Source organism: Emydura macquarii, unplaced genomic scaffold (genome assembly GCF_026122565.2).
Source record: "Emydura macquarii macquarii isolate MOO-44397 ecotype Brisbane River unplaced genomic scaffold, CSIRO-AGI_Emac_v2 contig_1002, whole genome shotgun sequence".
NCBI classification, from domain to species: domain Eukaryota; kingdom Metazoa; phylum Chordata; order Testudines; family Chelidae; genus Emydura; species Emydura macquarii.
This window is the reverse complement of record NW_027131139.1, coordinates 431942-444297: the sequence shown is the minus strand read 5'-3', so window position 1 is coordinate 444297 and position 12356 is coordinate 431942. Positions and strand designations below refer to the sequence as shown.

At 58.9% G+C, this 12356-nt stretch overlaps 1 protein-coding gene across 3 annotated transcripts in view; it reads left to right on the top strand.

Annotated features, from left to right (window-relative positions):
• Positions 1–10635, top strand: part of HDAC7 (histone deacetylase 7) — a 235609-nt gene extending 224974 nt beyond the window's left edge. For all 3 annotated transcript variants that reach the window (XM_067544580.1, XM_067544581.1, XM_067544579.1), the window contains 6 exons: positions 1073–1170; positions 4863–4981; positions 5584–5717; positions 6313–6397; positions 6950–7088; positions 7990–10635. In XM_067544580.1, coding sequence (XP_067400681.1) covers positions 1073–1170; positions 4863–4981; positions 5584–5717; positions 6313–6397; positions 6950–7088; positions 7990–8038 — 624 coding nt within the window. In that variant the 3' untranslated portion in view covers positions 8039–10635. The remainder of the gene's footprint in view (positions 1–1072; positions 1171–4862; positions 4982–5583; positions 5718–6312; positions 6398–6949; positions 7089–7989) is intronic.
• The last annotated feature ends 1721 nt before the right edge of the window (positions 10636–12356 follow it).

Sequence of the window (12356 nt, the reverse complement as noted above, 5' to 3'; positions counted from 1 at the left end):
CCCTATCCTGGGGGACAGCAAAGCTGCTGAGGATGGTATATGGTGCTCAGCCAGTCCCTGTGATTACAAAGCATCTTATGATCTGTTTTCTCCTCCGCATTCTCCTGCCTGTCCTGGAATCCTCAGGGTTTCACGTGGAAGCTGCTGATAGTGCTGGGCGTTGGTGGGACTCAGAGCACAGGTGGGAGGGTCAGCTCCTCCCTTCGCACACCCAGCTGCATGTGATCAGGCCTGCCCATCTGGCTGAGGATCGCTTTTCCCACAGCAGACAGCACTGAGATACACCACCTCCAACTTGTCAATTGAGCCACCTCGCCCTCCCCCCCTCCCTCGTACCTCACTGCCAGCTTCACTTTGTGCAGCCATCACACCAGTGCAAAGCAACCCTGACTCGGGCCTCCAGGGCTTCCCCTGCAGGAATGCCACCGGGGATTATTATGTTATGGATGTCAGGTTGTGATTGACCGTTCTGACTGCACAGTCTGAGCTCCTGCACCGCTCAGACCAGAGATTCCTCCCAATGACTCCTGCCCCCAGCCCAGGTCTGACAGTGGAGCCAGCCTGTTTACGGGCTGTGAGTGAAGGGGAAATGCTCCACACCCCGGGAATCAATTCCACACTTAATTCTGAACTTCCTGAGGACGAGTTTCAGCTGGCTGCAGGGGAACCTAGCCCACATTGTCCCTGAGCGCTGCTGAGCCCAGGTGAACAGCTGTCGTGACCAAGCCCTGGTTTGCAGGGGTGACTCTGCAAAGCACAGGGAGTGACAGGCCCTAGGGAAACACCCAGCTCCTTATTGCACTTCAGGGGCTCTGCTGTGAGAATTCCTGTGAGGCGGAGCCATTGCCCTGGGCTGGATCCTGCACCCAGCGATGGGGCCACAAGATTCCCCCAGACAGGTCATGGAGCTCCAGGGCCTCGAGCCTGTCACAGCTGGAGCCTGGCACTGTAGTTGATCCTGGCTGGGGAGTGCATAGCTAAGAGCTTCCCCGTGGGGGGCTGGTGGGCAGGAAGAACCCTGCCATTGCACACCATGCCCTCAACTTCAGCACTCTTCCTTTCTGTCTTCCAGGTGGGTTCTGGCGCTGGCGAGGGCTTTAACGTCAACGTGGCCTGGACCGGGGGGCTCGACCCACCCATGGGTGACCCGGAGTACTTGGCGGCTTTCAGGTAGCCTTCCCTTGGGGGGTTCTGTTCCCAGCCACGCCCCTCCCCATCTCATCCTAGTTCCCAGCCAGGCACCTCCCCATCTGTTCCCACTTCCCAGCTGTGTGCCTTCCTGTCTGTTCCCAGTTCCCAGCTATGCCCCTCCCCTTCTGATCCCAGCCGCATCTCTCCCCTTCTGATCCCAATTCCCAGCTGCGCCCCTCCCCTTCTGATCCCAGCCGCATCTCTCCCCTTCTGATCCCAATTCCCAGCTGCACCCCTCCCCTTCTGATCCCAGCCGCATCTCTCCCCTTCTGATCCCAATTCCCAGCTGCGCCCCTCCCCTTCTGATCCCAGCCGCATCTCTCCCCTTCTGATCCCAATTCCCAGCTGCGCCCCTCCCCTTCTGATCCCAGCCGCATCTCTCCCCTTCTGATCCCAATTCCCAGCTGCACCCCTCCCCTTCTGATCCCAGCCGCATCTCTCCCCTTCTGATCCCAATTCCCAGCTGCGCCCCTCCCCTTCTGATCCCAGCCGCATCTCTCCCCTTCTGATCCCAATTCCCAGCTGCGCCCCTCCCCTTCTGATCCCAGCCGCATCTCTCCCCTTCTGATCCCAATTCCCAGCTGCACCCCTCCCCTTCTGATCCCAGCCATGCCCCTCCCCTTCTGATCCCAATTCCCAGCCGCGCCCCTCCCCTTCTGATCCCAATTCCCAGCCGAGCCCCTCCCCTTCTGATCCCAGCTGAGCCCCTCCCCGTCTCTTCTGTGCCCCTCCCCGTCTGGCTTTGAGGCACAGCAGCCTTGTTTCCACACACTCAGGCAACCTGTTTCCCTCCAGAAAGCTCCCCATGCTGCATTTCCCTTTCACTGGCTGTTGGCAGCTCCCCCTACCAGACTATGGTGGGGATGCTGTAGTGACAGTGCCACGGCACAGCCAGCTCGCCCAGCCCTGCACGTGTGTTGTGCGCTGCTCTGATGGACTGCATCCTGCCCCAAACTCCCTGCTGCTTTCTCCGTCCAGCGAGGTGGGAACTGGCCACCAAGACTGCTGTGTGTTTAAGGCAGTAAAGGAGGGGCCATCACTATGTCTGCCCATCTGTCAGTCTGGGCTCCTGCCTGGCTAGGCAGGGCCATGTCACTGGAATATGGTCCCATTGGGGCCCCAGGTGGCTCCATGCTGCTTGAGAATGATACCCTTGTGTGCTTGGCTGTCCTCGCATAGGGGCAGCAAGACAATGGCTTGGACATGGATCCCCCTCAGTCCTGCTAGGGTTTGGCCAGGGCTTGGGGCAGCAGCAGCCCTGGGCCTGCGTGGACACAAGGTTATATTTCAAGGTTAGTCCTGCTTTGAGCAGGGGGTTGGACTAGATGACCTCCTGAGGTCCCTTCCAACTCTAATATTCTATGATTCTATGATTCATGTGGCTTCTGAGGGCTACTCATGGTCCTACTGGGAGCACGGCCAGGGAATGGCAGCACTGGTGGGAAGCATGTCCACCCAGTGGCTTCAGGGGCCCGTGCACAGCCCGGTTGGGTATGGGATTACTGTTAGCCAGGATCCCGCTGGCCCAGGCACACAGCCAGGACTCTGAGCCAGTCCCTCTGCAGAGCGGGGCAGGCCCACACCAACAGACAGCATCCTCTGCATGGCACCATTAGCTACCAGCTGGCCAGGGCAGCACTGCTGCTCCCATAAGGGATGCTTATTGACTCCCGTAGGAATCCTGCCTCTTGGGAAGACTCTGAGGGCAGCCCAAAGCAGAGGGGGCTCCAAAGGGGACAGTCCAAAGCTGGGAGGTCCCAAAGGAGGCAGCCCAATGCAGGGGAGAGTTGGGGGGGGCCCCAAAGGGGACAGCCCAAGGCAGGGGGTTCCCAAAAGGGGCAGCCCAAAGCAGGAGGGGTTCGGGTTTCTCAAAGGTGGCAGCCCAATGCAAGGGAGGTTAGGAAGGTGCAACCCCATCCATTTGGAAAGATCCCGTGCATCAGGTAGACAGCAGGGGGCTGTCGCTGCTGGCACAGCCCCTCCCCCTCCGGGGCTCTCCCTGACCTGGCCCAGGGCCTAATGGAGCTGGGCCAGCTCAGCCGAGCACTAGCTGGGAGCTGCACGCGCTGTGTGAGCCAGCCCACGCACATGACCAGGAGCTGTTCCGGGCAATCATCCCCCCTGCTCCTGCACACGTGCTTTGCTTTTGCTTGAAAGACTCTATCAATAGCTGTGTTTACACAGCAATGTGATCACCACTGTGTCTCCCAGACCCCCTGGCCTCGCCAGTGCTGGAGCCAGCCCACTCATGGATCAGTGACCCACGTGCTGCTCACAGACCTTCCTGCTTTGTGCACCAGGACCTCCTCCTTCCTCGAGCCCCAGGACAGCCACACCTCCGAGGGTAGCAGGGCTGATAGGGGAAGAGGGTCTGATGAGTAGCAGCAGCCCCTCCCCTCTGAGAGGCCGCATTTCCGTGGAACCCACAGAATATCCGGCCCTTTGAACTAACAGCCTGGTCACTTCCCTTCTGTTCCCCACCAGCCTCCAGCCAATGGGCCCCAGGTTCTCTTGTTGTCACCAGTCCCCCAGGAACCCGGCCCTAGGCTCCCAGCTGGGATCTAATGGAGAGGATCCAGGGAGTATCCAGGCCCTGCTGGGGCTGCTCTTCACAAGGGACGTTGTCTGTGTCTGGGATCCAGTGTTCCCGTCTTTGGCTCTGTTCCCTGTGGGGTCTGCAGTGTCTGGCTGTGCTGTCCATGCCATATGCCTGCCTCTCTGTCTCTGAGAGGCATAGCCTCTTAGGGAGGGAGCCAGAATCCATGTGGGTTTGTGTTCTGGGATGTACATGCAGGACCTTCAGCCCCCAGTGGAGCGCCACTATTGACGAGGGACTGTGCGGCCTTCATGCAGTAACTAACCCAGGCATTCTCCTCAGTGTCACTCAGTAGAAGCAAACACGCTCTTGTGGCCTTAGCTTCTTCTGCCCCAAACTCCTCTTCCTTCCTTAACCCCATCCCTGGCCATGTGTTTCCTCACTTCCTCTCCAGGATCGGCTCCCAATTCCTTCCCTCTCCCTTCACCATCAGCAGCAAGCCCCCACTGCATTCACAACCCATCTGATAACATGATCAGCAACAACTAGTTAGAAGTGACATAGCAAGTGTAATCATTATGCTTCAGAGTGAACACCCCATCGCTGAATAAGAGGAAGTTCACACCTCCCAGAGCCTTCGTTTCAGGCTGTCTGCAGGCTCAGGTTATGTTGAGGTCGCCAGCTTCACTACTCCAAGGGCTAGAAAGCACAGATCCTGCCAAACCAGCATACGTCACAGGGGCTCCATCAAACAGAATAGTTCCAGCCTGTGGCCTGGAGTTTGACACCTGATCTGGGGTATCCTTCATGTGTTTGTATATAAAGATCTAATCACAGCATTTGGACAGTGCCTATCACCACTGCGCAGGCCCAGAGCAGCCGTTTCCTGAGGCAGAGCTGTAGGAAGAGAAGAACGTGTGCTAGGCTGGAATTTTGTGCAGAGCTGGGTGAGCCATGGGGCTGGCCCCAGGTGTGCATGCTCCATGGATGTTGCTTCCTCTTAAATTCCTTGTTAATGCTATTCTGGCTGTGTCAGTGTCAGAGCTGGGACTGGAAGCCGGGAGGTCCAGCCCCTGCCACATGCTCAGCTCCTGGCCACTGTCCTCACTGAATGTGCATTGTTTTCTTCAATCAGGACTGTCGTGATGCCAATTGCCCACGAGTTCTCCCCAAACGTGGTGCTGGTGTCTGCAGGGTTTGACGCAGCCGATGGTCACCCACCACCACTGGGAGGCTACAAAGTCTCTGCCAAATGTAAGGAGCTGCAGTTGATGTTCGTGCACTGGCTGGTTAGAAAACAAGCTGGGCTGGGGCTGCCCAGAGCAGGACAGCTCATGAGCTGCTGCAAGAGGCCAGCAGGAGAGGAGTGTGCTCCCAGTGTGGGACTGCTCTGAGGAGGGGAGAGCTGCTCCCAGAGCAGGTGCTGACCCAGAGGGGCTCTCCACATGGCATGGCTGCTCCCAACAGCCAGGGCAAGAGGGGGCTGCTTCTGAGGGATTGTAATAGCAGCACTGGCAGCCACCCCATTCCCTCCTTGGCACTTTGACAGTAACCAGAGAGCCCTGGACTGTGAGTGGCTCAGCCTTGCTAGCTGCGTGCTCAGTACAGGAAGGCCATGGGGGAGCTGAGCAGCCCACCTGCCAGGTCAGCCTATTGCTCTAGTCACTGGCACACTGTCCATGGGGGGACACAGACTCCCTGAGGCCGATGGTCAGGGCTGGGCTCTGATGCCAGCTGTTTGACCCCATCAGCCCTGCTCCTGGTGGCCAGGGCAGTCTGCAAAGCCGGCATGTGGCGGGGTATTTTCAGTGCGGCAGGCTGGCTGGCAGGCTGCTCACTGGCTTCTTCCTCTGCAGGCTTCGGCTACATGACCCGACAGCTGATGAGTCTGGCAGGAGGAGCCATCGTCCTCAGCCTGGAAGGGGGCCATGACCTCACGGCCATCTGCGATGCCTCGGAGGCCTGTGTGTCTGCCCTGCTGGGCAATGAGGTGAGGCAGTGAGCTCTGGCATTTGCTCCTCCCAGCCCCAGTGAGGGGACAGGGGAGCCCTGCCCCAGTGGCTGCTGCCCTGTAGAACTGGCAGGAGGCCAGTGAGGCAGATCCAGGGGCTAGATGCCCTGGACATTAGGGGAGGTGCACTCGCCTGGCTCCTGTCCACTGGGCACTGCCACACAGCAGGGTTCCCCCTACCCATAGCTCACTGCTCTCTGCAGCATTGCGGGGCAGGCGCGGGGGCAGGACGACAGACGCGCCAACTCAGGCTGATCCATTACGACGAGCCCTGTGGTCCCCACCAGTCTGCTCCCCTTCCACCTCTCTGAAGCAGGCTTCACTGTTCAGCACCCACTAACTGTGCAGATGGACTGGAGCCAACCTGGTGCCCTGTCCAATAGGCCGGCCCCAGGTGCCCCAGATCCTCCACGTCAGGCAGCAGGGCACAGCTACCCGCAGCCAGCCCCCAGACCAGCGTTCCATCGCAGGCTGGCCAAAGGCTGCAGCATCAGCTGCTCCTGCAGAGCGGGGGGTGGGGGACACACAACTCTGCACGGAGCTCTAACAGCCTCAGTGGCATTTGTCCCTGCAGCTGAATCCCCTCCCAGAGGAGAGCGTGAGGCAGAAGCCGAACCCCAATGCTGTGCGCTCCTTGGAAGCAGTGATCCGGGTCCAGAGTGAGTGTCCGTGGGAGGAGCCCACTCCAGGGGGCAGAGAAGGGGATCTGGGAGGGATCTGCATCCAGGTCCCAGACCCCAATAACGTTGCGACTGCAGAGCTGGCTCCATCACTTGTATTCAGCCCCTGCCTCAGCTGGGGCTTGGGAGCGTGGTGGGGGTGGGGGTGCTGGAGTTTCCAACACACTGACTGCGTGGCTGCCTCATGCCTGGAGCTACAGGCAGGGGCTCAGCCCCAGCACCAGTGGGCGTGTCAAGTTCTTGCGTCCCTCCCAGAGGAGGCAGAGCCACGGTGCTCAGCCCAGGGAGCTGGGGCAGCCCCTAGCCTGGGCAACCTGACAGTCAGAGACTGGGCAAGGCTCAGCCACCCTCCCACTTCCTCCCTGTGAGCAACAAGCCCCCCGCTCTTCCTCCTCTCCTCTGAGCAGGGAGAGCCGTCCTTCTTCCTCTCCCCTCCCCTACTTGGAGAATGGGGAGGCCCATCCCCTCCTCCCCTGCCCCCCGTGTGCCCTCCTGGGCTGAGGGCATTCCCAAGCCTGGCCTCTCTTTCAGGTAAATACTGGGGCGCTGTGCAGCACTTTGCCTCCAAGGTGAACTGCTCGTTCCTGGAGGCGCAGCAACACGACCCAGAGGAGGTGGAGACGGTGACAGCCTTGGCCTCCCTGTCGGTGGCAGTGGTGGTGGAGAAAAGGTGATGGTGCCATTCCCTGTAGCCCCAGGGTCACCCGCAACCCCAGCTCTGCTCTCTGGCCTTGAGCCTCTTGGTATCCAGGCTCCAATGCACTGTCAGCAAGGGACCAGAGCACAGGCGAGCTATGTGCAGCCAGTTGGGCCTCCAGAGAGATGCTGGCTTTCTGAGAGGAGATCGGGGAGGGTTGCACCCCAGCTTCTGCACAAGCCTCCAGATCCCCTAACCAGCAATCCCCTGAGCCCATCCGGTGCCAGCTGTGTGACTGCTGCACAGACTGCTCTCAAAGGGCATTAAGGCAGCATCGGGATTCACACAGCTTAGGGCCTGGCCCATGGAGCAAGATCACTCCAAGGGCTTTCAGCGCCCAGGGTTTGCACCTGCAGTACCACGTCTGCAAATGCACCCCACAAACAGGAGGCTCCACGGTGGCTAGTACAAGAGAGCCTGGCCAGCCACTCCATAGCTCCCCAGGGGCTGGAGAAGATAGGAGGCTAGAAAACCCACATAGCCCGACAAAACAAGATGGGTACGAGACCTGAGCTCCCAACCCCTGGTGTGGGTGGGGCAGGGATGCTGCAGCAGAGCAGCCAGCCACTCCACTTCCTCAATGTCACCCGCTCACGTGAGTGCCTACTAGGAGGCAGGGAACGTGGGGCCATGTCCACCCCAGTCAGATACGGGAAATGCCTTGGAGTGCAAGGGAGCTCAGAAAATTTGACACAATGGAAAGTTCTTGTATTTCTCATTTGCCCTGAAATCAAAGGTGGGAAATTCCAGCTGCTCCCCTGCGGGTAGCTGGGGGAGCCGGCCCCCTCTGACCATGGTGTGTGGGGAATTCCAGCTGTACTCCTAGGGGGACCCGTTCCCCTCTGACCATGGTGGCTGGTTTCCTGTACCGCAGGCCGCAGGATGAGCCGATGGAGGAAGAGGACGAGCTCATGAACCAGTGATGAGCAATGCTGTTCTCGGAGTCGCCAGTGGCAGGAAGGCGTCTGGACTCTCCCTCGCCAGTGACTCGCTCTCGACTCTTGGCTCCCTATTCGTCCTCTCTCTCTCCCCAAGTCACGACGACCCTGAAATGGACTGGCCCTCCTATCGCAGCCTCTGTCTGGGAATCGCCCTTCTGCTTGGGAATAGCCAAGGACCGTGAATTCCCTCTCCGAAGAGCCGCCCTGCAGTGCCGGCAAAGTGCCTCCAACTGCTCTCCCCTCAGGGCCCTGCAAGGGTGTAACGGGCCAACGGGGTGGGAGAAGGCCTTTGCCTCTCTGCCCTGCCTGCTTGGTGGAGAGCTGCTTTCTCCAAAGGCGCATCCTGGTGGCAGTGCGGAGCTGGGCAGGGTTGGGATGGACAGTGGTGGGTGATGTGTAGGTCAGAACCAACCTCAGGATTGTGTCCTTCTCCAGACAGCCAAAGATTCCTACGGAACCCCTACACTGCCTGCTCAGCTGGGGGGACAGGAACAGTCCTTATACCTTTATCTGGAAGGGATCGAAGCATCCTGCCAGGCATTCCCTCCCGAACCCTTCAGGGCATGAGGCCGGAGCTAGGGATGTCGATGGCTTGAGGCTCGAGCCCTGTTATGAGTGAGAAGAAGTTAGAAGATGGTTGACAACATGCAGATCACATGGAAGTGGGAAAGAGCCAGGACCCCAGTGTCCAATGTGCCCAGAACTGCAGGTGTGGGCCATGGCCACATTAACCACTAGCCCAAACGTTAGCCCTCGGGGACAGGGCCTCTCTGATTTGCACTATACAGATTACACACGGGCTCATATGAACCTGACATACTCTTCTTTCCATGGGCCTTCGGGGAACAAAATCCTCTGCAGATGAACATTCTTGAGGTGATTTGAGCCCTGAAACAGCCAGCCAAGCCAGTGATGTGAGGATCTGTATTGACATTGACACCTGTCTTTGTAATGGGGCCATTTGTCCTGCTCCAAGGGAGTGGGGCCTTCTTCCAGAGTAGCCACTGAGGGCTCTTGCAGTGTCCTTGAAACAGTCCTCACACGGGAGCCTGCCTTAGCCCCCAGCCCCATTCCCTGCCCGGTACTCCAGCTGTGGGGCTAACATGGGCTCAGCTCAGCATGACTCTGAATACTGCTCAGTGCTTAGCTAGCCCAGGATGGACACATTAGAAACAATCCAGAGAGCCCCCGAGATCCAGCCAGAAGCCTCTCTGACCCTCTTATTCCCAGGAGTGAGCAGAAATCGCAGCCTGATTCCTGCTCCTCTGGTTGTCATGGGTGCTGTCCAGACCCTGACTGAGCTCAGGACCTGTTGTGGTCAGTGCTGCACAGATCAGACCGAGAGAGGGGCTCTGTGAAGTGGGTGATGTACAGACCCTGAGTGGGATCAGGGCCCCATCATGCTAGATGCTGCACAGACACCCACCGAGATCAGGGCTGATCTTGCAAAGAGTTTCCCCCCTCTCTGGGCAAACCATGCAGTTTCCCACACCCACACACGCGCCCCCAGAGCCGTGGTTCTTCAACTTATACAGCTGGAGGAGACCAGTGGTTCTGCTGTCCAGGAATGCCATTGGTGAGCTTGTGGCCTCCAGAATTGGCAGCTCTTATGGCCCCCACCTGATCCCAGCTTCCCTGTTTGTATCATCTCACAGCGACATGGGAGAGCTAAAAACAGCCAGCCCACCCCAGCCCTCTGCAGAGGGAGAGTTAAGCCGGCTGGCAGCAGTTTCCTGGGCAATGAGCAAGCCCCCCAAAGCACCAGCCTCTCGGCCTGCACTGACATGCTGGAGTTTGGGGACTATAAGGCCACACACCTGAGTTAATCTCACTCCAGTTGGCCCTTGTCCAGGTGGGGTCATCATGTCCAGTCTCCTAGTGTAACGGGAGCAAGCCCTCCTCTGCCAGGAGTGCAGGGGATCTGACTCTTCTCCTGTTCCTGGCTGTGTCCTCCAGGACAATCTCACCATCTCTTTAGAGAGGGGCCCAGCCCAGAAGCTGATAGGCTGTACGGCAATAGGAGCAATTAGGCCCATTACGGGGGGCCAGTGTGGGGGCCACGGGCACTTCCTGGGGTTCTGGAGTCCTGGTGTGGGCACGCCCTGGCTCCTTGGGACCAGCGCTGCCTGACCCATGCCTATGTCCAAAACAAGCAGAAAGGAAGTGTGGAGACACTGCAATGCCCTCCAGCCAGTGAGGCTGGTGGGGGGACTGCACGGCCTGAGATACCTAGCCAGGCTCTGGAGGTGTGGGGCAAGCACGCGGGGCTGGGCGTCTGGCAAGGCTCCATCTGCAGGGAAAGGAACAAGTCTTTTGTAAAAATATAACAGAAAGAGGAAAAAAGACCGTGGAAGAATAAACATTTCTTTGCCTTTGAACTGCACAAGCTGTGTGTGGGGAGATGGCTGCATCGCCGACCTAGGGCCCAGACACACATCACACAGCTCAGACTGTGCCATGGCCTGCACTGTCCATGTGCACCCATGGATGTGGCGCCCCACCACCCCGAGCCCCGTGCCCCCATGGGCGTGTTGAGCCCCGTGCCACATGGGCAGGTCCTCTTCCCCCTCATCCGCCGAGCCTGGTGCTGCCATGGGTGTTCACCCCCCAGAGCCCAAAGCCACCACAGGCATGTGTTCTCCTGTCCCCGAGCCAATTCCCCTGCAGACATGTTTCCCGCAGAGCCAGATGGCCACAAGGGCTGGGACTACGCATAGGGCTGCTTGCCCTGCTCAGTCCCGGCTGCAGGGGCAGGGACGGGTGAGATGAACAGGCCATCCCCATAGAGCACCTCACGTTTTGTGGGATATGATTGCGCTTGGGCCTCCATGGTGGAAGGTGAGTAACCGTGGTGATAGCCTCCATGAGGAGTGGTGGATTCTCCGGGTCTTGGTGTCTTCCAGTGGAGACTGGCTGTCTTTCTGGAGGAAATGTTAGTCACCATGTTACTGGGCTCAATGCATATGGACCTCGGCTAAATTCTCCTGCCTCTGCTGGCCAGGAGGTCAGAACTGAGCTTCTGGGCTTAAATTCTAGGAAATGAGAACTCCTCCGAGAAGGGATTGCAGCCCCCCTTGGGCCCGCTTTTGGTGAGGCCCCCTAGCTGTGGGCATACAGTTACGGTGCTGCTCAGACGTGGGTTCAAATCCTGGCAAAGCACAATCAAGCATGTCCTGGCTCTGCAAGTGGTGGCCAGCAGGCTCTGGGCCTGCCAGGATCCAGGCTGCTGAACTCTTCAGGGGCAGCTGCTGCCCAAAAAATGGGGCTAGAGAGAAAACAATGAGATCTCCCTTCTGTCACCTCTGGACAATTACTGCTGGCACCCCCACATACCACCCCACTCTTGCCTCTCTAATCTCCCCAGAAACATCAGTTTACACAATGTGGGGCTTTCCCCCAGACACACCGACAGTAATTCTGGGCTCCAGAGCAGACAGTAAGTGGCCCCCCAGAAAGGGAGGCCTGAGGTCCCAAGTGGGCTTCTGCTGAATATTTTTACTTATGTGCCATGCAGGTTCCCAGGTGGCGGAGGAGGTGGTATCTGCTACTCAGTTTCCTGGGCCCTGTGACTCCCCATGGGTTACTGATAAACCTGGGAAGCTGAGTAGCAGATACCGCCTCCTCCACCACCCAGGAATGGGATGGCACATAATAAATAAGCTCGGCTCAGGGGAGCACTGAGAGTGTGAGTGGCAGGGGCCACGGGGGCAGGGAGTGTGTGGAGGAGAAGATACATATCAATCCTCCCAATTACCCAGGCCCTTTTAAATCACCGGGCTCCTGGTCAATTGCCCCCCCTTGTTTTCCACTGTTGGCATGCCGGCCCTCCCAGTAGCTCTCTCCTGTACTTCTCACCTCTGCTCACTTCCTGCAATTAGCAGGCAGTGCTCCCTCCTTCCCGCCCCAGGGCACAGGCCTCCGCTTTGCCCACTCCCAGGCTTCGCCTTTCTTCCACAGCAGTCACAGCCCTCCCTGGGCCTCCTGGCGATCTCGGGCTGGCTGCCCTCGCTGCTTTGCCTTGGTTGCCTGGGGCCTGGTGCTGTGGCTGAAGCGGAGTTTGGCACTGCCGCTCTCCCTGCACTCACATGTTTGGAGGCCAAAGCAAGGTGGCCTGGGAGCACGGGCAGGTCTCAGCTCGGCTCTGTCCTTTCTGTGGGGGGAGGCGCTCTTTGGGGGGCTGGAGGCCAGCCGCCCTGCAAGCTCCTCCCTCCCGGACTGCTATGCAGATTGCTCCGTTGCCTGGGCTAGCAAAGGATGCTCTTGTGCAGGGGCCTGAGTGTTGAGGTTTCTACGGTAACAA